The 24,086-nt window shown below is 41.7% G+C and overlaps 1 protein-coding gene across 1 annotated transcript in view; it reads left to right on the top strand.

The window, feature by feature from the left end:
• Nucleotides 1-328: 328 nt before the first annotated feature.
• Nucleotides 329-24,086, top strand: part of rnf121 (ring finger protein 121) — a 201,151-nt gene continuing 177,393 nt past the window's right edge. The window contains exon 1 of the mRNA XM_073824615.1: nt 329-447. Coding sequence (XP_073680716.1) covers nt 370-447 — 78 coding nt within the window. The 5' untranslated portion in view covers nt 329-369. The remainder of the gene's footprint in view (nt 448-24,086) is intronic.

The raw sequence follows: 24,086 nt of genomic DNA, 5'->3' as shown, positions 1-24,086 counted from the left end.
CCAGTAAGAAGTGATAGTCTATTATTAGCCTACTATTTCTTAATAGGACTTCATAGAATATAAAGATTATTATTGTGGTTATTATTATTATCCTTCGTCCCTGGGCTAGAAGGTACCTAGGGCTGTAGATGGAGAAGCTGAACACGCAACAACATCGAAAGGCCAAGTCCTGAATTTTCTGGGAGTAGGGATATACAAGTCTCCCTACACATTCCATCGCCCACAGTAGATGGCGGTAATGCTCTGTTTAAGATTGCGATCCGCCAATAAAAACGATTAAGAAGAAGAAGAAGACGAAGAAGACGAAGAAGAAGAAGGTTGCGTGTAACCCGGAAGTGTCTTTTAATAGTCGGATTGTTAACGTAGAAGATGGCAGGGGTGTTTGAGGTGGAAGTTGACGGTATGGAACACGACCATGGACACGGACATCGCGATGACGCCTCTAAGGTTGGATAACAGCTGTTTGTTGATAATGTAAAAAGATGTATAGGCTAGCTGATTGTTTATTGAATCTGATTATGACTAGTAATTAGATTGAAACATTACTGGGGCTTTTTCAACGGTTCAAAACTCACTTAATTTCTTATCATTTTGTTTCCGTAAAATATAATAAATCTATATGATAAATAATTGTAAATAAGTGAAAACAAACACTAATAACGTATACTAAGACAAAGGTCAACTAATGTGAAGTCATTATGAGATTTAGGTTTTAAAAATTGCAGCATTATTTTTTTCCACATTCAAATAACCTACACATTTATTTTTTGTGATGCATGGAATGGGATGAAGATTAGATATTCAAAATATATATGAATCCCTCTTTTCACTTGCCATTAAAAGGCAACCTGTGTTCTAGATGTTGTCCACATATGCTTTAACAAGACAAGTGTAAATGCTTTTGTGATTTAAGGCTAAAGGCCTTTAAAAGGCTGTGTTGATCTGCTACTCATGATTACAATCAGGGCTGCCAACTTTTGACTTCAGCTTGGAGTGAGAATTCCCACAGCCGTCCCTGTAGGGGGGTCCGGGGGCATGCTCCCCCGTAAGAAAATTTTGTACATTTTACAGTTAAATTCATCTATCTGGTGCACTTTGAGAGTTCACAATTAAGAGCTCCAATACAGTTTCAGTGTGCAAACTAAACAAAGAAAAAAGCTGGTCAATTGACTTGATCTTGACTTGACAACAGTAATATTGAAAACAATTCTGTAAAGTAAATAAAAACAAGTATTTCACAGGTATGTTATTTTACCTTTTTCTACAGTTTTCTACATTTTTTGGTGATTTGAGAAAATTTAGCAGCCATAAATATTTTTCCTGGCCATGAAACAGTTTTTGCAGAGGCTGCTACTACAACAACTAAACATTTTTAATAATAATAATAATAATAAAAAAAAAAACATTAAAAATTAGAACTAAACACTGCATTTTAATCTTGATACAAGCAAAGATGCTACACACGTTCGAATGAGCAGTGTGTGATACTGTTTTTATCATAAAATGATGTAAAGTAACTGTTGCAGTGATGCAAAACTGTTCACTTTTTACCACAACAAGAAACGCAAATTTACAGTGAAAGAATTGCAAGATTTAGTCATTTTTTTGACACAAAAATTTCAAATATTTTGCTGTTGATATATTAGTCTGCTGTTCTGAGAAAATAAATTTTTCTCATTTTCGAAAAAGAATCCTACATTCATGAGATTTATCCCTCTCGAAACTTTGCTTCCTGTACCCGGTATACAGCCCTTAGGAGGACGAAAAACAAAACTTTTATTCAAATTCTTAACGGATTATATGTAGCCTTGGAGTGCGCAATAGCCCTTCCTTGATAATCACTAAAACGTGTCGCTTCAGTTAATCGCAAACGTCCTCTTATTATCAATGAACCGCTTATTTACAGTGAGAGGACTGGCAAGTGCAATCTGGCGTTTAGAGGTGAGTTAATTCAGAATGCAATGGCCAATCACAGGCATTCTAGATCAACATATATGTCTGTGATTGGCTACATTGCTCAGCGCTACGAAAACACGTTGTCTTTTGGCGATTTCCAGAGCACAAACACAAATACGCACTGGAGCTTTAGCCAAATCTGTTTAGCCAATATCTTATATTATTACTGTTTTAACTGAGGGTGCTTTTGACTGCGTGAGAAAATGGATGTGTGGCGTGAGAGCGTGTGAAAAGTGTCAATTGCGTGAGTCTCACGCTGAATGTGTGAGAGTTGGCAGCCCTGTTACAATGTATTTGGGAATACATTGTGATTGATCACAAATCAATATAATCTGTGCAATATTATCATCATATCTGCACTTACAGATATTACACAAACATACACAGTCATTAAATTTGAATATCGAGGGAAAGTCCATTTATTTCAATAATTTGTTTCAAAAAGTGAAACTTGTATGTTATATTCATTACACTACACACATGCTCACTACACACAAAGTGAAATATTTCAAATCCTTATTTGTTTAAATTTGAATGATTATGGATTATAGATAATAAAATAAAAACAAATCCAGTATTTCACAAAATTTGAATATCATGACAAAGTTCAACATTGTAGGCTCCCCTGTGTCCCAATCTAGTCAGCTAATTAACGCAAAACACTTTTCCAAAGGTTTCCTCAGCCTTTAAATGGTCTCTGGCTTAGTAGGCTTCAGAATCATGAGGAAGACTGCTGACTTGACGGTTGTGCTGAAGACCATCATTAACACCCTCCATAAGGAAGAAAAGTTTCAAAAGGCAATTTCAAAAGAAACTCGATGCTTACAGAGCTCAGTATCGAAGTATATTAACAGAGTGTTCAGATGAAGGGAAAAATGTGGCCGGAAAAAGGTGCACAAGTGACAGGGATGACCGTAGCCTTTAGAGCAGTGTTTCTCAACGGGGGCGGTACCGCCCCCAAGGGGGCATTGGGAGAGCATCGGGGGACGCTGAAAGCAATAATTTTGAAAGGGGGGCGCCGAGGTGGTTTTGCGGGGCGTTTGATTAAGACAAGTTTAAACCGAATATGTTTGAGCTGAAACTTGCAGAAGAAAACGGTCTGCCACATCCTAATGCCATTTCTACACTGGATGCATCAAAGCGCGCTTTCTATTAGAGGTCGACCGATATTGAATTTTACCGATACCGATAGCTAGGTTGGACCGGACTTGCCGATAACCGATTAATTAACCGATAGTTTTTATAATGGATACTGGTTTAAAAAAACCTAAATAAAAACACAACACTCCATGTAAAATAGTACTGAACTTTATTACAAAAAACAAACAAAAAAACAGTACTGAATCATGAAAATGTGCTATATGAAATAAAAATGAATAACTTAATAAATATTAAGGTAAATTAAAGACATGCTTTCAAACTGTAACAAATGTTACATACAAACTGAATAATAAAAGGCACTCCAAATAACAACAAATTTGAACTTGTGAAACAGGAGAAACTTAACTAGTCCTGTTAAAGAACTGCAAGAGATTCAAGTGGAGCATGGTCCATTTCTAGTTCTATTTTAATACTCAAAGTTAAGAAGCCTCAAATTATAATGGAGGAAGCAGAGCTGGTGTGCATGGTGTCCAGTGAGTCGGCTCCTCCTGGCTTCATAAAGCATGCCCACTTCACTGAACACCCTTTCACTAGGCACAGTGGATGGTGGGGGGCACAGGAATTTCTTTGCCAGATGTGCAAGTGTTTTGTATCTTGTTTCATTTTTTTGCCACCACTGCAGAGCCATGTCACTTCTTTCAATGACAGGCTCTGACAAATACCACTCAAGCTCAGTCTCAAAGCTTTACATCTCGTGAGAGACAGCTGTGGCACCAAGGACCCTGGCATACAGAGTGTCCACTAAAGTGGGCTGATGGATTTTCTGCTTCTTTGTCTCTGGATCCAAACCCTCATCCTGCTCAGATCCTTCTAGTGGAGGGCATGGATCATCATCTCTGAGCTTGGTAAACTCTTCAGCTTCCTCTTTTAGCCATTCTTTTCCTTTCTCAAGTGTTTCTTCAGACGCAAAGGCACGAGCCTTGTATCTGGGATCAAGGAGTGTTGCTAGGACAAGAATTTTTGTCTCCTCTGCTTTGGAAAACCGCCTTGTCAGACTGTCAAGCATGGTCTTGCGCAAAGTTTTGATGCCTGCTGAGGATGGTCCCTCTTCCCGCAGCATCAGCTTCAGAACAGACACACTGGGGATAATGCATGATGCTGAAGTCCCAGAGTTGCTCATCTCCATTGTGACTTCTTCGATGGGATCCAGTGTATCGATCAGGTTGCAAACAATGTCCCACTGTGTGGCAGATAAGCAGCTGATGTGGCCGTGTTCACCAGCATACACATTCAGTGCCCGTCTCTGTTCATACATTCGTTGAAGCATGTGAAGCGTTGAGTTCCAGCGAGTTGTGACAGCCTGGATGACGTTGTGCACTGGCACACCCACTTCCTCCTGAATGGCTCTTAGCCTCTGTTTTGCCAATACAGAATGGCCAAAGTGAGTTGCACAGCTTTTCAATATGGCAATAATGTCCAGAACAGCTCTCTGACTAGATAGGCCGTCATTTACAATGAGCTGAAGGGTGTGAGCAGTGCAGCTTAAATCAGGAAGTTCAGCCAGCCTCATTCCTTTTACCATGTTTGCTCCCCCATCTCTTAGGACAAGAACAACACGTTCTGTTGCGATATCCCAGTCTCCTAACATGTTAAGGAAGGTTTCTTGAATATAACTGCCTGAGTGTGATCCAATCATAGGCTTGACATTTAGCACCACTTGCCTTCTCGACCAGTCCTCAGAAATGAAATGCCCAGTTAGGCTCATCAGTGACTCTGTAGCTCCAGACCAACAGTCCGTTGTGAACGCCATAAATGGGGCCTTGTCCTTCGTCACTTCACTTCTGATTTTTGTCAAAACCCTTGAGTAGGTTTCATCAAGCATTTTTGTTCTGTAGAACTTTTCGTTTTTAATTCTGTACCTGGGTTCCATAAGGGACATAAGTCTTTTGAATCCAACATCTGAAACCACAGAAAGTGGTTGGTTGTCGATGGCAATCATTTCAATGATTGCTGCATCGATTTTAAGAGACCTTGGATCTATGTCCTTCCACCCTGTTTTGTGTTCAAAAAGTTGAGACACAGTTGGCTGAGAAGGATCTGTCTTGTTGTCCCTTTTTTTCTTTGCTTCTTCGCTGACTTGTGGATGGATGTGCTTTAGATGAGACCACATGTTTGTGGTATTTTTACTTGTGGACGTTGATGCCCCCATGCTGATGATTTTATCACAGATATTGCACTGTGCTTTTCCTGGTGATACTTCAGTGAAATACTCCCACACTGGCACTTTCTTCAAAGCCTTTGCCATCTGAAAATAAGGTAAACATTAAAATATTGAAGATGAAATGTTAATAGATAAAATGAAAATGATCAAAACTTAATTTTAAAAATATATTCCTAAATGTTGAAATTAACAAACAATAAACAATACATCTAAAGCATTTATTAACCTCAGTTAAATGTTAACATTAACCATTTCACATAAATCCAAAGTCATGCCTAAAGTAGTCATCTTTAAATGTCTCCACAAAGGTCAGAGTATTAAATATTACATAAATGTATATTATATGTGTAGTCTCCCACTATATTTGCTTCCATTTTAGGACACTTTTATTATTATCTATTCTAAACATATGCAGACCAGGGTGCAATTTGTGAAAAAAGTAGGGGAAGGGGGTGCTTTTGAAAACGTTTTTCTCTCTCCATAGGCAGAGGTTGACTAAACTCTTTTGTGTAATCTGTTAACAATGCTCATTATATACCTGTCTTTTTAGGCAAGAACCAGATAATGAGTGTCACGTTATTAAATGGTTTTAATACGAAGGGAGCTGTATAAGCAAAAAACAAACAAAACAAAAAAGTTTTGTTGTTTATTAATTACTGAATGCTTACTTTAAATACTTCTAATCCACAGCAAAAACTAGCTGAACTAATAAAGTCAGTAACAAAACAAGAACAGTTACACAAATGACAAGTGTAGATGAATACAACATAAAGTTACTAATAAAATCAATAATACTAGTATTCAGGTAAAGACATTTAATAATTCATTGTTAAATAACTAGTGCTTCTCACTGCAGGTATTTATAGGATGCTGCCTCTTTAAGGCCTAATGCATGTACCTAATACTGGCACGCATCTCTTTCTCAGCTGTTTCGGTTCACTGAAAACATAACCGAATGTGTTTACCAGAATAAAACAACAGGTATTTAAACATAACTTTGTATGTATGTTTCCGTTCAAGAGAAGTTAAAGAGGAATCAATTTGTGAATCACGCAGTTTGAATCGCGCTTCGCTCCTTAGGTTGCACCCCTAATCATGACATTAAACATTTGGGTCGGATTTGCGTGTATTTTTGCCACATTATTTTAACCGCTTGATGTAGCCTACTGAGCAATTCCACGCAAATGTCAACCTTACCATGAAAAAATTAAGTTTATACAAAAAGAACAAAACCCTGTTTAAGTTGTGCATTTAGGTCTGTATTTAGCTGCATCAACGTGCTTTAATAGAAATTTGAAGGAAATTGCTATGTTTTTCCACCACGTATGATGGGTGCACCTATTGTAAAATTACTAGAGGTGGGCCGTTATCGGCGTTAACGTGCTGCGTTAACGTGAGACTCATATCGCGCGATAAAAAAAATATCGCCGTTAATCTATTCTCAAAGTTGGGTTGGGAGCTGGGTCTAAACTACGCAAGATATGATGACTTTCACTTTGATATTTTAGCGCGGATGACGTATATCTAGTTGAATTGCACTGTAGGGGGCGAGAACAAGTCTTCAACTTCTGTGAAATGACCACAAATGAGACGCGCAGACATGGATGCAGTTATGAAGCCGCTTCAGGGCAGGTGCGTGCATTGCTATACCCTTTTTACTGGGGCACGTGCCCCAGTGAAAATCTGCTGTGTCCCAGTAAAATCTCAAATTTGAGTTATAATTTACTTTGATAATCCCGAAATAAAGACATTAAACTATATGCAACAACTGAATTGACGCTTCTAAAAGCAACGCAGTTTATTGTAAGATGCACGCAGATAGGCTATCCATACCCGCGCGCCTGTATATTTTACTGGAACGCGCACGTCGTACAGCCTTTTGCGCAGAAGTACTTGGTTACACAAGTTTGTATAGTTAATTGTGTTGTAAATGCAATTGTCAAGCAGTTTGTAATGCATTTTGGAAACAGGAGATGAGCGCCTGGTCTATGCGCCACCTGGCTTGAGAAACCCGTTCTCAAAGACTTACTTTTAGTCATTATTTGGGTAGCACACATATTCTGAATGCCTTCAGCAGAATTCAAATTAGCCATTTTAATCTAGATTAATCTAGATTAATTTCAAGATTTAATCTAGATTAATCTAGATTAAAAAAATTAATCTATGCCCACCACTAAAAATTACATTTTCATTCGACTGTATTTCATGGTTTCAAATGAGAGATTAAAGACTGAATATTTTTTAATTGTGTCAACAGTAAGTATTTTGTAGAAAGATGGAGGCCTGTATGAAAAGTAAATAAACTCACTTTGTCGAAACAGCTATGATTTTTGGATTTATAAGGGCTAGATTTATGACGTCAGGACGCTTCAGCGTTGTGTCACGTCCGTAACGTTTTAAAGATTAAGTTTATTTAATTTAGTAATTACTAATGCAATTAACTTGAAACTTTCTGTACAAAGCCAACTTATGGCCATGCTTATTATGATCAACAGCCCATCTCAATTCTTTGCTCTTATCAGCCATAATAATGCGTTACGGACGTGACCGTTACGGACGTGACTCTTACAGATGCTTCATATTAATTCATATGCATACTGGCACACAAGCAGGCCCGGTTCCAGAACTAAATCACTGAGGGTGCTTCCTAAATTAATGAGGGTGCTCTAACATTATACCATCATAGTCGACATTAGGGCGCGACACTGATGGCACGCGTTGCTATTTTAAAATCAAAATACTTCATTTTTGTATGTAATGGCAAATTGATTATACTTTCGTTTTTTTTATTAACTTAATTTAGAAAAAAAACGTTTGGAGCATTTTTGTTCGTAAAATGTAAGTTTTTATTTTATTTTATTATTATTATTTTTAAGGAACAGCGCCCAGCGGTAGACTGCAGTCTGTTAATTTGATCAGTTTGCCTACTCAAATCATCACGATTTGCATAAAATCTATAGATATGAAATAGTTCAAGTATAAAACAATGTTAGTTTAAACGTTAAACTTAGAGATAAATGTGCGGTATTAGGCGCATATCCAATAGTTTGTGCAGAGAGTGGAAGCTGAAGACGCAGGACATGGGCGCCAGTGCATTTTTTTCAGTGGAAGCAATTTAAAATGATCTGTCAATTTTGCTCACAAAGGTAAGAGTAGGTTAATACATCATTCGGTACTGTAAAGGGTGTACTTTTATTTGTGTGCACTTAAAAAAACGTATAAAATAGTTTTAAATTATTACTTAACGAAATAAAACAAATAGAAAACAAAAACTCTCTCATTATGTAATCCGAAAAGATAAATTTCTCTTTAAAGGCGCGTCCAAAAAGGATTTTTGTTACACTGACTCAGAATACACTAGTTTATTAATATATAATTTAAATAAGCTTTACTCTTTCCGGCCCGACACATTCAGTGTTATTTATTTACCTTTGTGGCAATTTTCAGCATATTGTGTGCTTGAGCGCGGATCTGTTCCAGCTGCGCTGCAGTCCGTGCCCAGCCTCGAAAGTGAAAGCAAAAGTGAAGTCTCCTGTTGTTTCCACCAGCGCGGCATTTTTTTCTTCACCATAATTTATGGATGTCTAAAATATTAAAATAAGGAGAAACCTAAAACAGATAAAACCGGTGCCCGTCCGCCTCTGAACTTTGACGTGAAAATTGGCCTGAAGCCCAGCAACCAGAGGTGTAAAAAAGTCGGGCTAGTCGGCCGAGGATGCAACGCTCTAATTGACTGCTTTGATGCGTTACAATATGGTAGGGCATTGTTTTAATGCTTACAGCAGAAAAATATATTTTTTTTAATGATTACTCACTGGATTGTTATCTAAATCTGCAATAAAATGACATTATTACAGCTTTAACTGAGGGTGCTATTGATTTCGTTTGATTTCGCACCCTCAAGCACCCCCGTAGAACCGGGCCTGCACACAAGTTGATGATCGATAGCCTGTGTATTTCTATTATACTGTGACCTGTTTGAGTTTTTTTCTATCATAACATTTTAGAAATTAATTCATTCTAAAATTTCAGAAATTGCGTTCTCAACTAAAAACAGCGCGGAGATGGACTGCATTTACTGTGCAGAAATGCACAGGCGGACTAAAGGGAAAAAATCGTCAAAACTATTTGAAATGTCATATAATTTCCATTGTCAGTATTATCTTATTGAAACATTTTATGTATTTCAAATAACTTGTGTCGCTATCTGCGCTGCATTCATGCATAGAGCAAGATTTTGCGTGTTCTGCGAGCATGCTGCTGAGTGAGCAAGAGATGTGCTGTGGGGTTTCAACACTCATATTTGTCTAAATATTCTTTTCTTCATTACAAATCTTGTTTGGTTTTATTTTGTATCATTGCATGTTAAAAATAATTCACTATTTTATGCAGATGCAAAATGAAGATTAGGCTTTCCCATTTTATAAATATTTGTACAAAATATATTCAGCATATTTAATTACCTGTTTTGTATCTTTATTATTTAATGCATAAGCGATTTATTAAAACAAGTTTATGCTGCGACATATGCGTAATCTTGATTAACAGCAACTAATGATCAACGAATTGGAACGGCATCGGTCAATTAGATCATTTTAAAACGTCAAATATATCCTTCAATTTGCAGGTTATAACTGCGTTTGTCTCGGGTGTAGACTTGTGAAAATTTATTTTAATGCGGATCCCCACTCTAGCATTAACCTCATTTATTACTGATATTTAAGGGTTTGTGCTGAAAACTAATGCGCATGCATGACAGGGAGGTGCATGCGTGATCACTTTTTTTTCCTGATAAAGCATTTTTTTCTGATAATGAAACATTCAGTTCGAACCTGATTTAACGTAAGCTTTTAATTTTATTATTTGTATTTTTAATTTTATTTTTTACAAATAAAGACAGACAGGATGCGCTTTCTGCCATCTCGGTCTGCCTCTGGCTGGAGCGTTTCTCAAAAAAGAGCCAGAACTCAGCCTGTCTCACATAGGCTACAAGAGATATGTCTAGCTTAAAATGTCTACTTTCAAACGAACCAATTAAAAACGAAATTAAACACTCTCCGTTTATGTAATATGAAGGCTTTATTTCTCTCTAAAGCCCCATCCAGTATAGGCCTGTGGAGATGCGAGTCAGCACTGTGAATTTCATCTGGCAGCTCACAAGAAAACATTAATACATTAAACAAAATAGACAAAATAAAACATTAATAAAAACATTAAAATGTCTCATTTTTGTATACATTAATTAGTTAAATAATGGCCTAAACGAATGTTTATTACTTACTATAAGTTACTATTAGACGTCTCAGTTAAAGTTTTTAAAGCATTCTATACGCATTTCCATAGTCGCATAAATTCCGCTTTCAGAACGGTCACGTCCGTAACGGAGAGATGTCACGTCCGTAACGCTGATTTTTCCTCTGAAACATAAAAGCGAAAATTTAAACAAAATTGATGTTTTAGGTTTTGTAAATAGCCAACCCTTGTCAATTCGGCAGATATTGTTACTTCTGGTTTGTGCACTGTAAATCGCAGAAATTTTACAAAATATGTTGTCTCCCAGAAACTCGAGTCTTTTTTTGTCACGTCCGTAACGTATGTGTATTTCCCTCATTTAAAATATAAAACAGGGTTTTAGACTGAAACTTTTCTGATGTCTGGACTCTATTTTAAGGGGTTTCAAAAATATAAAGAGATGGTTCAATATATTGGTAAAGAATAAAATTTATGAGGATTTATATTTCAGGTTTTGACCTTGAATGTCACGTCCGTAACGCTGGAATTGCTGTACTGCTAATGTTAGCGTCCTCTCAGCATTGTCGGCAAACATGCTGTTCTCTCTCCAATGCAGAATCTAATCAACAAATGAATTACTTCATATTGACATAAAAACATGTACTGTAGTGTACTGTATACATACCTTTTCGCTGTCTGTGTTTTAAATGTGCATCTGAAGTGACAGCGTTGTCCGTGCACCGCACTCTCTCCAGGCAGCTTGCGCTCTCCTTGCAACGAACAGTATCACGTGTCAAAACAAAAGCACGTGCTTTTCAGCGATTTTCACCTCTAGAGGCCGCTCTTGCCATAGTAAGAGCTCTCGCACTGTATAAGGAGGACAATGTACCGTTCTCAGCCGCTTCAGCTTTGACGCAACCCGGAAAAACTATCGGCGCGGATAGCCGATAGTTCCGGGAATCAACTATCGGTGCCGATTAATCGGCAAAACCGATAGATCGGTCGACCTCTACTTTCTATATCTATTTGTCAACTTGTCTGCAGCATAAGCGCGCGGAATGCGTTTACTGTAGCGCTCGCGCTCAGTTACTGAATGACAGATTATAACGGGATCTATATGCTTTAACGCAACTTGTTGCGCCGTTCGCGGCCAGTGTAGCAGTGTTAAAGGCATTGCACACTGAGTCCGAAATTTTCGTGTGCGTTTTTTTGGTATTCATAATCCTAAAAATTCGTCACACACAGAAAGTCCGATGGGTATTAATTCATCCGTTGTGAAAAAAAAAAACGCAAAACAACACGAAATAGAACGATGTTGTTGTCCGCTCTCTTCTTAAAAAGAGAAACAGATAGAGGAATGATGGAATAGCCTACTTTTAAGGTGCACTTCCTTATTAATAAACTGTGGGATTCAAAGTTTTTTTCAGGATGTCAGTAATCTTTAATGCTTTGCTAGCATTACTGGAGCCACATATTAAAGAAGACCACTAATTTATTTGGGAACTCAGCCTACAATGACCTTTACAGTGCTTTGTGCTGCGGGACAAAGTGAATAAACTTGACAGACGCAATTCTGGATTTTGGCGTTCGCTTGTACGGTGGCTCTGAACTGTCAAAACACCTCTTAAAATGCTTGCTACAGATGCAAAAAACGCAAAAAATCAAACCCGGGGTCCGTTCTTCGTACCTCGCTTACTGCATCCAAGATCAAATGACACATCCAAGATCAAATCATCGCGCCAACTATGAGCTCGCTATTCCGGTTCTCCGAACGCACCTGTTGTTGATGATTGGTATAGCTGGATGAAGTAATCTGAGATCACTGGGTGGCTTAAAAGGGGCTACGGATCGATAGTAGAAACATTGATCGGCAACTCTGTGATTGGTCGGCGAACATGACGAAGGAGCGCGCTCAGTATTTTTCTGCAGCAGAGCAAGAACTCTTGATTGAGGGATTTCAGGAGTTTCAGAGTTAAATTAAAACGCAAGGGAAAACTGCAAAGGCTGGAAAAGCAAGGAGAGAGGGCTGGCAAAAAGTAGTGAACAAATTAAATGCGTTAATGCTGCCCATGTTACATGTTTTTCCTTGATATGTTATTTAATTTATATTTTATTTTTTTTATACACTACCGTTCAAAAGATTGGGGTCAGTAAGACTTGTAGTCTTTAAAGAAGTCTCTTATGCTCATCAAGGCTGCATTTATTTGATTAAAAATATATATATATATATATATATATATATATATATATATATATATATATATATATATATATTTTAAAATAGAATTTATTCCTTTGATGAAAAGCTGAATTTTTATCAGCTGTTACTCCAGTCTTAAGTGTCACATGATCCTTCAGAAATCATTCTAATATGCTGATTTATTATTAGAATGATCAATGTTGGATAATATTAACAGTTGTGCTGCCAAATATTTGGAACCTGTGATTCCTGTGAGATATATATATATATATATATATATATATATATATATCACAATGTAAATTATTTATTAACTTTTAATAAATTTTTATTATTAACTAAATACATCCTTGGTGAATACAATTATTAAATCCTTACAAAAAAAAAAAAATGTACTGACCCCAAACTTTTGAACGGTAGTATATATTCACATATATTTATGCACTTTCTTGCAAGACGCTTTTCTTTTCCCACGTGAGTCAGTCCGCGTCAGTCGTGCTCTTTAACCAATCAGATGTGACCTCGCCATTTCAACCAATCATTACCCGCCAGGAGCGCAGCCTAAATCCTGTTTACATGAGATAAACCTGCTCCAGAGCAGGTTTAAGCTTGCACACCTGTTGCTATGACAGCAAGTCCCGGATGAGCTTCGAAGAACCGAGCGATCCAAGATCACGCAAAATCGTCAACAATCAAATCCAGCTAACTTGGTTAGCGAGGTACGAAGAACGGACCCCAGATCCGAATTTTTTTTTTTTTTTTTATGATGGACGAAAATTAAGGAGGCAGTGTGCAAGTGTGATTAACATTACGTGAGGTATTTATTTTTGAACGTGCGAAAAATTCGGACGAAAGCTTCGGACTCAGTGTGACTCATATTTGAAATAAAATTATGTATGGGTTAATGTGGGCTGTGTTATGGGTTTAGATAGGTTACATGTTTTTAAAATAAGCCTATGTATTATAAATAAAATATACATTACTATTAAAAAAGGCAAATACGATTTTTTTAATGGATGAATAAAAAAGGTTGCATTTGTTTGTTTAAAAAAAATACCATTAAAAAAAAAGCTTTTTAATTGAATATATTTTAAAATTTGTTTTCCTCTTATGCTAAGCTTCATTACTCTAGCTTTCAGTGTCACATGATCTTTCAGAAATCATGCTGAATGCCATAAAATCAAGAATAGGTAATTTGTTCTCTTTAACGTTTATTTAATTGACTGAAGTACAAAGAAACAAATTCCAATGTTTACACTGGCCAACATATTTTTGTTAATATAAACAAATTTTGAGCCACGATCTAGCTTTGCTTGCAAAGACTGAGGAGCTCCTTTTATACCCAAAGATAATCACCTATTACCAATTCATCTGGCTCCTGTCGACTGTTTCAAAACAGTTTAGCTTTTCACTTTTATTTTTCTTCTGTCCCAATTGTTTTGGAGTGTGTTGCACTTTTGTTACTTAAAAAAAATGTTTATATTGTGGCGGGAGTCCCGAGGCACAATCAGCGTCGCCCTGGCAACTCACGCCAAACAGCTGGATCTCATCACCACGGACCAATCGTTCACGGACGCCGCCCCTACAAAAGCCGGTTGCTCACCATTCACAAACTATCTCCGATGAGGTCGAAGCTTACCTGCTCTCTGCTCTCATTTTCCCTACAGATTCGCCGTGAACGATTGGCCGCCGTCACTTCCTGGACACCGCCACCACCGCGAACTCACCTCCAAGCACTTACCTGTTTGCTTGCACCTTCCTGGGAAATCTGCACGACAAGGACTTCACCTCTCACGGAGCACTGACGCACGTTCACCTGCCATTTCACCGCTGCACTTAAAATCTGTCAATAAACTCACCCTCCGGGGCTCACTTGAAAGTCTTGTCTTGCCGTGCTGTTCCCCGCCCGGCCACAAGGTGGTGGAGAATGCGGGCAAGTTTCCGGGCCTGAGAACACTGACGAGCAAGACTCACTGTTTGTTTACACCGCCATCTTGCCCCCATTCACTTCCGGTTCTGTTTTTTTCAGGGCGTGCCGCTCCCCGAGATCATGGAAGAACTGGTCAAACAACTCACCGAGGTTAGCGTCCGCCAGCAGCAATGCTTTGAACTGTTGACGGAGCAACATGGACAGATTCAAGGATATTTGGCAGAACTACGTGCCCCGGCTGCTCACACCGTCCCGCTGCCAGACCCCCGCGCTGCCGCCGCTCGACTACTACCCAAACTGACCGCAGATGATGATATTGAGGCTTACCTCAAAATGTTTGAGTCTGTCGCTCGCACAGAGGGTTGGGCGAGAGGAATTTGGGCGGCGACATTGGCACCGCTGCTTTCTGGTGAGGCCCAACGGGCATATTTTTCATTGCCAGCAGCAGCACAAAATAATTATAATGAATTAAAAAGAGAAATTTTAGGGCGTTTGGGGCTTTCAGCCGTTGCGGCTGCACAGCGTTTTCATGACTGGGAGTTTAAAGCACGGTTGCCAATTCGCGCTCAAATAGCCGATCTGATGCGGTTAGCGGAGCATTGGTTACTAGAGGACTCGCCATCTCCGGCCCAGGTGGTCAAAAAAGTAGTAGTCGACCGGGTGCTGAGAGCGCTACCGCGTTCGATGAAGCAGGCGGCCGGTATGAAGGGTCCAAGAACCCTGGCCGAGCTGATCGACGCCGTGGAGCTGGCGGACGCGGCCTTCCACCGGGAGGCTGGGGAGCGAGCGCCGCCTTTTCCCCGGAGGGTGAACCAGGAGCGACGCACGCCAGAGGCGCACCCCCGCGCAGTATACAGACCGCCCAGTCCCCGCGACGAGCCAATGCCCACCGATCCACCGTCACCAACTCCCAAAGCCTGGATGGCCGGCTGCGTGGTGCATCAGGAAACCCCACCAGGAGCCCCCACGACCTCCGTCGTGGTTCGAGGACGACGGTATCGGGCCCTCCTCGACTCCGGAAGTTCAGTCTCCGTCGCCAGGCCCGGACCCCTGGAACCCCGGCCCGCCCCCAAGTCGACCATGCCTATCACGTGTGTCCACGGCGACACCCGCCAGGTACCTATAAGTCTACTTACCTTTCGTAGGAATGGAAAAGCCTGGACCCTGGAAGTCGGAGTCGTAAGCGACCTACCGGTCCCGTTGTTGTTGGGCCGCGACTGGCCGGGATTGGAGGCTGCCCTCGCCGAAGCTGCCCGGTCCTCCCGTCCTCGGCACCACCAGCGTCGGCCGCCGTCGCGGGGATCTGGAGGCTATACCAACCTGCTGACAACCGACAGTGGGAGAGATGGTGAGTCCCCCTCCCGTAATACTAACCTCTTCCACGATGTCTTCCGGCAGGTTACGGGCGGGGGAGATTTTGGCCGGGCCCAGAAGGAGGACGACCGACTGAAGCACTGCTGGCGACAGGTCCGCATCCTAGAAGGAAAGGAAGTCCTCCCGGCACCTCACCCTCTCCCATATTTCGTCGTCCAGAACGGTCTGCTATACTGCGTCGCGGAGCGACGGGGGGAGGTCAAACACCTGCTGGCACATTCGCACCCCATGGCTGGTCATCTGGGAGCCCAAAATACGACGCAACGGATTCGGGATCGATTCCACTGGCCCGGCCTGGAGGCCGAGGTCAGAAGGTTTTGCCAGGCCTGCCCTACGTGCCAGCGCACGTCGCCCAGAAAACCTCCCCCCAGCCCGCTGATTCCATTACCCATCATCGGGGGGCCCTTTGAGCGAATCGGGATGGACATCGTGGGGCCGTTGCCGAGGTCTGGTCGGGGACACGAGCACATCCTCGTTATCGTGGACTACGTCACCCGGTACCCGGAAGCAGTCCCCCTCCTCCAAGCCACCGCCAAAGCCATCGCTCGCGAGCTGTTCCTGCTCTCCAGCCGGGTGGGTCTACCGTCGGAGATACTGACCGACCAGGGAACCCCCTTTATGTCCCGGCTAATGGCTGACCTCTGCCGGCTGCTGAAAGTAAAGCAAGTGAGGACCTCGGTCTACCACCCCCAGACCGACGGGCTCGTCGAGAGGTTCAACCAGACCTTGAAGCAGATGCTGCGATGGGTGGCCGCCGAAGACAAAAAGGACTGGGATCTGCTCTTGCCTTATGTGCTGTTCGGCATCCGGGAGGTACCTCAGGCCTCCACAGGGTTCACTCCCTTCGAACTCCTCTTCGGCCGGCAGCCCCGTGGCCTCCTCGACGTAGCCCGAGAAGCCTGGGAGCAGCAGCCGGCAGTCTACCGGACCGTCGTGGAGCACGTCCGGGACATGCGGGAGAAGATCGACCGGGTCATGCCGTTAGTCCGGGAACACCTGGTGAAATCCCAACAGGCCCAGCAACGTCTCTACAACCGGGCGGCCCAACCGCGGGAGTTCCAACCTGGAGATAGAGTGATGGTCCTGGTCCCCAACGCAGCCTGCAAATTCTTGGCCCAGTGGCAGGGGCCCTACACTATTGAGGAGCGAGTGGGCCCAGTTAACTACCGGGTAAGACAACCCGGCCGTAGAAGAGTGAGTCAACTATATCACGTTAACCTGTTGAAGAAGTGGGTCGGGGACCGGGACCAGCTCGCCGCCCTCGCCTCCCAAGATCCCGCGGTTGTAGATGTCAATCCCAACCTGTCAGCCACACAGAAGACGGAGCTGCGGCACCTGGTCGGTCAGTTCCTGGACGTCTTCTCCGACAGCCCCGGCCAGACTAGTGTCCTGAGCCACGACATCTGCACCCCTCCGGGCGTCCTCGTCCGGCAACGGCCCTACCGAGTCCCAGAGGCCCGCCGGCAGGCTATAGAGGCGGAAATCCAAAAGATGCTCAAGCTGGGGGTAATAGAGCCATCACGGAGCCCGTGGTCCAGCCCGATTGTCCTGGTCCCGAAGCCCGACGGCACCCTGAGGTTCTGCAACGACTACCGACGCCTAAACGACATCTCCGACTTCGACAGCTACCCCATGCCCCGAGTGGATGAGCTCCTAGAACGGTTGGGGAGGGCTCGGTACATCACAACGCTCGACCTCACCAAAGGCTACTGGCAAGTCCCCCTCTCGGCCGACGCCAAGCCCAAAACGGCCTTCTCGACGCCCTCGGGGCACTGGCAGTACCGGGTTCTCCCCTTTGGCCTGTATGGGGCTCCCGCCACCTTTCAGCGGCTAATGGATGTGATCCTCCGTCCCCATCAGGCCTACGCCGTGGCATACCTCGACGATGTAGTCATCCACTCGGAGGCGTGGGAAGACCATCTGGAGCGGCTGCGCAGGGTTGGACTAACCACCAACCCCCGCAAATGCCACCTAGCCATGAACGAAGGCAGGTACCTCGGCTTCAAAGTGGGAAGAGGACTCATCCGGCCTCAGGAGGACAAAGTCAAAGCCATCATGGATGCCCCTAAGCCATCCACCAAGTCGCAGGTACGTGCCTTCTTGGGGTTGGCGGGTTATTATCGGTGCTTTATCCCCGGCTTTTTCTCTATAGCCGCCCCTCTGACAGACCTGACCAGGAAGGGACAGCCGGAGCGGATCCGTTGGTCTGGGGAAACCGAGGAGGCCTTCCGGCGCATCAAGGAGGCCCTGACCACCGAGCCCGTCCTGCGTGCCCCAGACTTCAACTGTCCCTTCCTGCTCCAAACAGATGCCTCCGACACGGGATTGGGGGCCATGCTCTCCCAGGTCCAGGAGGGAGAGGAGCATCCGATTGTGTACATCAGCCGGAAGCTGTCCAAGGCCGAGCGCAACTACGCCGCGGTGGAGAAAGAAGCTCTCGCCATCAAGTGGGCAGTCCTGGAGCTGAGGTACTATTTATTAGGCCGACATTTTACACTGTTTACAGATCATGCACCGCTACAGTGGATGGCCCGGGCCAAAGACACCAACGCCCGGGTCACGAGGTGGTTCCTCTCGCTCCAGGACTTCCACTTCGATGTGCGCCACCGGGCCGGATCCAGCAACTCCAACGCTGACGGACTCTCTCGGTCTTGGGCAGCGTATGCAGGTCTGTCAGGGGTCATTCCCCTCCCACCCCCTATCTCCCCTTTTGTTTCTGCCACCAGGACCAGGACGTCGCTTGGGGGGGGGGGGGGTGTGGCGGGAGTCCCGAGGCACAATCAGCGTCGCCCTGGCAACTCATGCCAAACAGCTGGATCTCATCACCACGGACCAATCGTTCACGGACGCCGCCCCTACAAAAGCCGGTTGCTCACCACAGATCACTGAGAAACTATCTCCGATGAGGTCGAAGCTTACCTGCTCTCTGCTCTCATTTTCCCTACAGATTCGCCGTGAACGATTGGCCGCCGTCACTTCCTGGACACCGCCACCACCGCGAACTCACCTCCAAGCACTTACCTGTTTGCTTGCACCTTCCTGGGAAATCTGCACGACAAGGACTTCACCTCTCACGGAGCACTGACGCACGTTCACCTGCCATTTCACCGCTGCACTTAAAATCTGTCAATAAACTCACCCTCCGGGGCTCACTTGAAAGTCTTGTCTTGTCGTGCTGTTCCCCGCCCGGCCACAATATTTAATAAAATACATGTTAGTTGGTCAGTGAAAACTTTGGAAATCTTTTCTTTGTAATGTTGTCAATTAAATAAAAGTTAAATAGAATTAACAAATCATAGATTTTATCATTTTACAAAACATCCCAACTTTTAGTGTTGTACTTAGTTTTCTTTAAGGTATTTGTAAGCAAACTTTGAAATATTCTAAAAATTGTGAAATATAGTAAAGTAGAGTTTACATTTCTTCCATTTGCATGTGTAAATGTGGTATTACCCACAAAATTAACCATTTCTACTATCTCAGAAAAAAGGGAATTCAATAAATTCTCAAAAAAGAGGGTATTTTCCAAGGGATAATAATTTTTTTGTTTTACTGAAAGCTAATTGAAAATATCTTAACATATCACAACAGTAAAAAGGGTGTTCAAGAGTTCCAGAAATGGAAGAACAAACTAAAATCACTTATGTAAAAATGTCCTTTTGGATGTTCTAAACAGGAATTTTTATTTAGTCTTTTTAAATTTGGGGCAATAAAGTATATCAGCATCACAACAACACTGAAGCTGCAGCAATGAAAATCAACAATTTGCTTAAAAACTCTGTAAATGTTATTACTGTTTTTTTATATATATAATTTACTGTAAAAAAGTACATCACTGTCTTTTTTTGATCAATTCAATGCATCCTTGAATTAAGTAAAAATTGTAATGACCCCATACATTTGAATTACTATAAATATAATAACAGTCCATATTATAAACACAAAATACTAATAATAATCAACTTTAATATTTAGTGAGGACAATTAGACTATGATTTATTTGATGGGGGGCGGTGAGGGACCTGAATAATGGGTAGGGGGGCGCTGGCCCAAAAAAGGTTGAGAACCACTGCTTTAGGGTATTGTCAAGCAAGGGCGGTTCAGAAATCTGGGGGAGCTTCATAAGGAGTGGACTGAGGCTGGTGTCAATGCATCAAAAACCACCACATACAGACGTCTGCATGACATGGGCTACAGCTGTAGAATTCCATGCTAAGGAGAAAAAGTACTGGTCTATTGCCCAGTGGTCCCAAGTCCTGAATTTACACCTGAATGCTGGCCCTCTACTTTTCTTTGAAACTATTACTTTAAGGGTTTTCAGATGTCCATAGAAGCCTCAATTTTCAATGCATAAGCATCAAACTTGGTCTGATATGTACCATGTCTTTCACATCCTTTGACATTAGACAATAGAGTCTTATGGATGTTGAGATATTAAGGTCCAAAAATGGAAAAAAATTGACTTACACCAATGTTCATAGCAATATTTCCCATGAATGACACCAGGTATGAACATGAAACTTTTTTTTTTTTTGAAAAAGCATGTTCTTATTGATAAAATATCAAAAAATTGGGATGGGGTTTTGACTCATTTTTCTGTAATTATTAAAAAAAAAAAAAACATTGTTGTGTGACATTTACAACTACTCTAGTACCAGCTATTTTTAACTCATATGCCTAAATAAATGCTATAATGCAGCATTCCATTGTGCTCGGGACTCAGGGAAATCCGACCTCCACCTCGGGAAAGTGCAATGGAACGGCCACTTAAGTTGGGGTTCTGAAACACACATTCGGGCCAGTTCAGTGCAGACCGAGTCGGTTGGAATTATCCATAGGCATCCATATTTTTGCCAACTGTTACAATGGAACGCATTTACGATGGACATCGGGAGAACTGACTCGGATTCACCGACTACCGACATTCAATGGAATGCAACATTGCAACATATTTGTGTTGGTGGTATACATTATTAAAGTGACTCATGTCTGGAAGTACGTTTTTTGTATTTTGTATTTTTTGTATAAGTGGAACATTAATAAATTCTGTTGAAATGCCCATACCAAGTTGAATAGCAAAAGTGAACAATAGGATCAGTGACGTAATTTAAAAAAATCATTACAGAAAAATGAGGCAAAACCCCATCTTAATTTTTTTTATATTTTATCAATAACAATATGCTCTTTCAAAAAAACAAGTTTTATGTTCACACCTAGTGTCATTCATGGGAAATATTGCTCTGAACATTGGTGTAAATTAGTTTTTATTCCATTTTTGGACTTTATCTCAACATCCATCAGAGTCTATTGTCTGGTATCAAAGGATGTGAAAGACATGGTACATATCAGACCATTTACCAAGTTTGATGCTTACACATTGAAAATTTAGGTTTCTATGGACATCTGAAAATCCTTAAAGTAATAGTTAAAAAAAAAAAAGTAGACTGCCAGCATTCAGGTGTAAATTCAGTAACAATGCTGTGAGTTGTAATTTATGCAGTTCTGGACTAGGACTCTTAGCCCAGAAAATTTCATGGACCTGGCACAACTAGTTCTGGAAATATTTCAGTCTGAACATGGTCACTCAGACTGTGATGCCAAAACGGGGTAAAAAACAAACTTTTTTTTTTTTTTTTTTTTTACAGATTTTTTGTCGAAGTACTCACAGTAGAGATCTGAAATTTTGTATATGATCTATTGGGCATATTACCCATCACATGTATTTTATTTTTTTCAAACAAATCTGAGGAGGTCAGGTGGGGAACTTTTCCAAAATTTGATTCCAGCTGGAATGACACCATAAGTGTGTGATTTATCACACCGAAAGGATGCGATTAATCATGATTAAAAAATGTAAACTATTGACAGCCTTAATATTAATCAAAAATGCAACCTCTGGTAATATGATTTTTTTGGAATTTCACTTTTGACCAATAGGTGGCACTGTTATCAAATCGATATGGTGTTGTCAGTGTAAGGAAACAATTGCACAATTGTCAATATGCCAAACCTTTGCAGAGATGCAGCCTTCGACGTAGTCTGGCATCATGCCTCAAATTAGTTGCGTTTCTATACAAAAACGTTTTTTTTTTTTTTGTCTATCGACACAATTTCTTTTGTCTGCACAGTCTGAAGATGATTCGATTAGCTTTTTGTGCAAGTTGGACCAATGGCCTAGGAGGAGATAAATAAAAGTAGGTTTTCAACTAGGGTTGTGATGTTAGATGGTATTGTGTATTGACCATAGTCAGAGATATTGCCTGTTGCTGATGCCTTAGTCGATAGCAAATAATTATTATTATTATTATCCGTCAAAAACAGGCTAACTTTAGCGATGCAACGTGAAGAGCTGCTTTTAGGATGCCTCAGAAACTTGCCACAGGGCGGCTATAAACACAAGCATTGACCAGTGTCCACGATTAGCTTCGGTGGCCGCGTCATGCCGCAGACGTGTACAGTGAAAATAAGGGGTAAGGGATTTATTCTTCATACAGTGTAGATAGCTTTACTGATTATAACGCAAGTGTTTTTTTAAAGTGCATAATGATTTTTCTTCTAATATTTAGAGAATCATGAACAGTGAATTTGCTGTGCCCATACAGTATTTTCTGCTATCGGATCTATCCTGTCCTCTCTGCGACCATTCTGGCCGCATACACGCTGCAGCTAAATTCAGTTGTCAGTTCACCTTTTACTCTTTAATCGCGTTCTGTACACACATAATTCAGTAAAATTCTGGAGTGACAACTGCATTCGTAACAGCATTAACTCCCGAAAAACACAGCTAACATTAGTGACAAACCGACCACTTTTACAGAAATGCTATGCAGTGTAGAGCATTTAACTTTTTTCTATGCCCATTGGGCCGGTCATTGGGCCAATTTTCACATCATAGTTTAGGAATGGGGCCTGTTCCTTTATTTTAGACATCCATCAATTATGGTGATGAAACTTCGAGACTTCACTTTTGCTTTCACTTTCGAGACTCGGATGCCGTTTAGTGTCTGAGCCAGCAGCAGTGCCTTCAGCACAGCTGGAAGAGATCTGTGTTCAAGCGCACACAATCATAGTCAAGGTCAACTTTATTGTCAATTTTGCCACGTGTACAGGACATTAAAATTGCGTTACTCTCAGACCCTTGGTGCATACAAGTAACATTAAATACAAAAGGTAGAATTTTAAAAATACGAATAAATACAATTATACATATAATATATAAAAAAATGAAAAAATACAATATACAAGTAAGGGCACATGGTAGAGAGTGCAAACCAAACAGAGTAGTGCAAATGCAAACAATATAGTGCAATTAGAGCTTGTAAGTGTGATAAAAGTGACAGAGAGCAGACTTTTAACAGACAAGAGTCTTATGAGGTAGTCTTATGAGTAGTATGAGGTAGTTAGTAGACCAGTGCTACACAAAGTGACTGGTGCAGGTTGGTGGGTGTGTGTGAGTGTGTGTAAGTGTTAGTCAAGTCAAGTCACCTTTATTTATATAGCGCTTTATACAATAGTCAAGTCAAGTCAAGTCAAGTCACCTTTATTTATATAGCGCCTTTTACAATACAGATTGTGTCAAAGCAACTGCACAGTATTTAAACAGCACAATAGTGTGTAAGTAACGCATTATTGTAACAATCAATTTTCAGTTAAAAGCAGTTCATCAATGAATTCAGTGATATCATCGTCAGTTCAGTTCAAATAGTATACGATATCGCTGGAAAGTGTCCCCAACTAAGCAAGCCAGAGGCGACAGCGGCAAGGAACCAAAACTCCACAGGTGACAGAAATGGAGAAAAAAACCTTGGGAGAAACCAGGCTCAGTCGGGGGACCAGTTCTCCTCTGGCCAGACCAAACAACAGTTTGTACCAATGTCTGATTGTAGAGAACTCATCAGGATCCTGTGGTGTAGTGCCGATGGCCGTCAAGGTTGGCGAGGTCTTTATTGGTGATCCGCCTTGGAGCTCATCTGGTTGACATCCACGGCTATTGAAGTCATCTCTAGGTGGTGATCCATGATCTAAGCTGGGTACGGACTGGATCCGGGGGACTGGAGTGACCATCTGATCTG

This window comes from Garra rufa, chromosome 19, assembly GCF_049309525.1.
Source record: "Garra rufa chromosome 19, GarRuf1.0, whole genome shotgun sequence".
Taxonomy (NCBI): Eukaryota; Metazoa; Chordata; class Actinopteri; order Cypriniformes; family Cyprinidae; genus Garra; species Garra rufa.
Note: the sequence above shows the minus strand (reverse complement) of the source record. Positions and strands in the feature narration are given on the sequence as shown.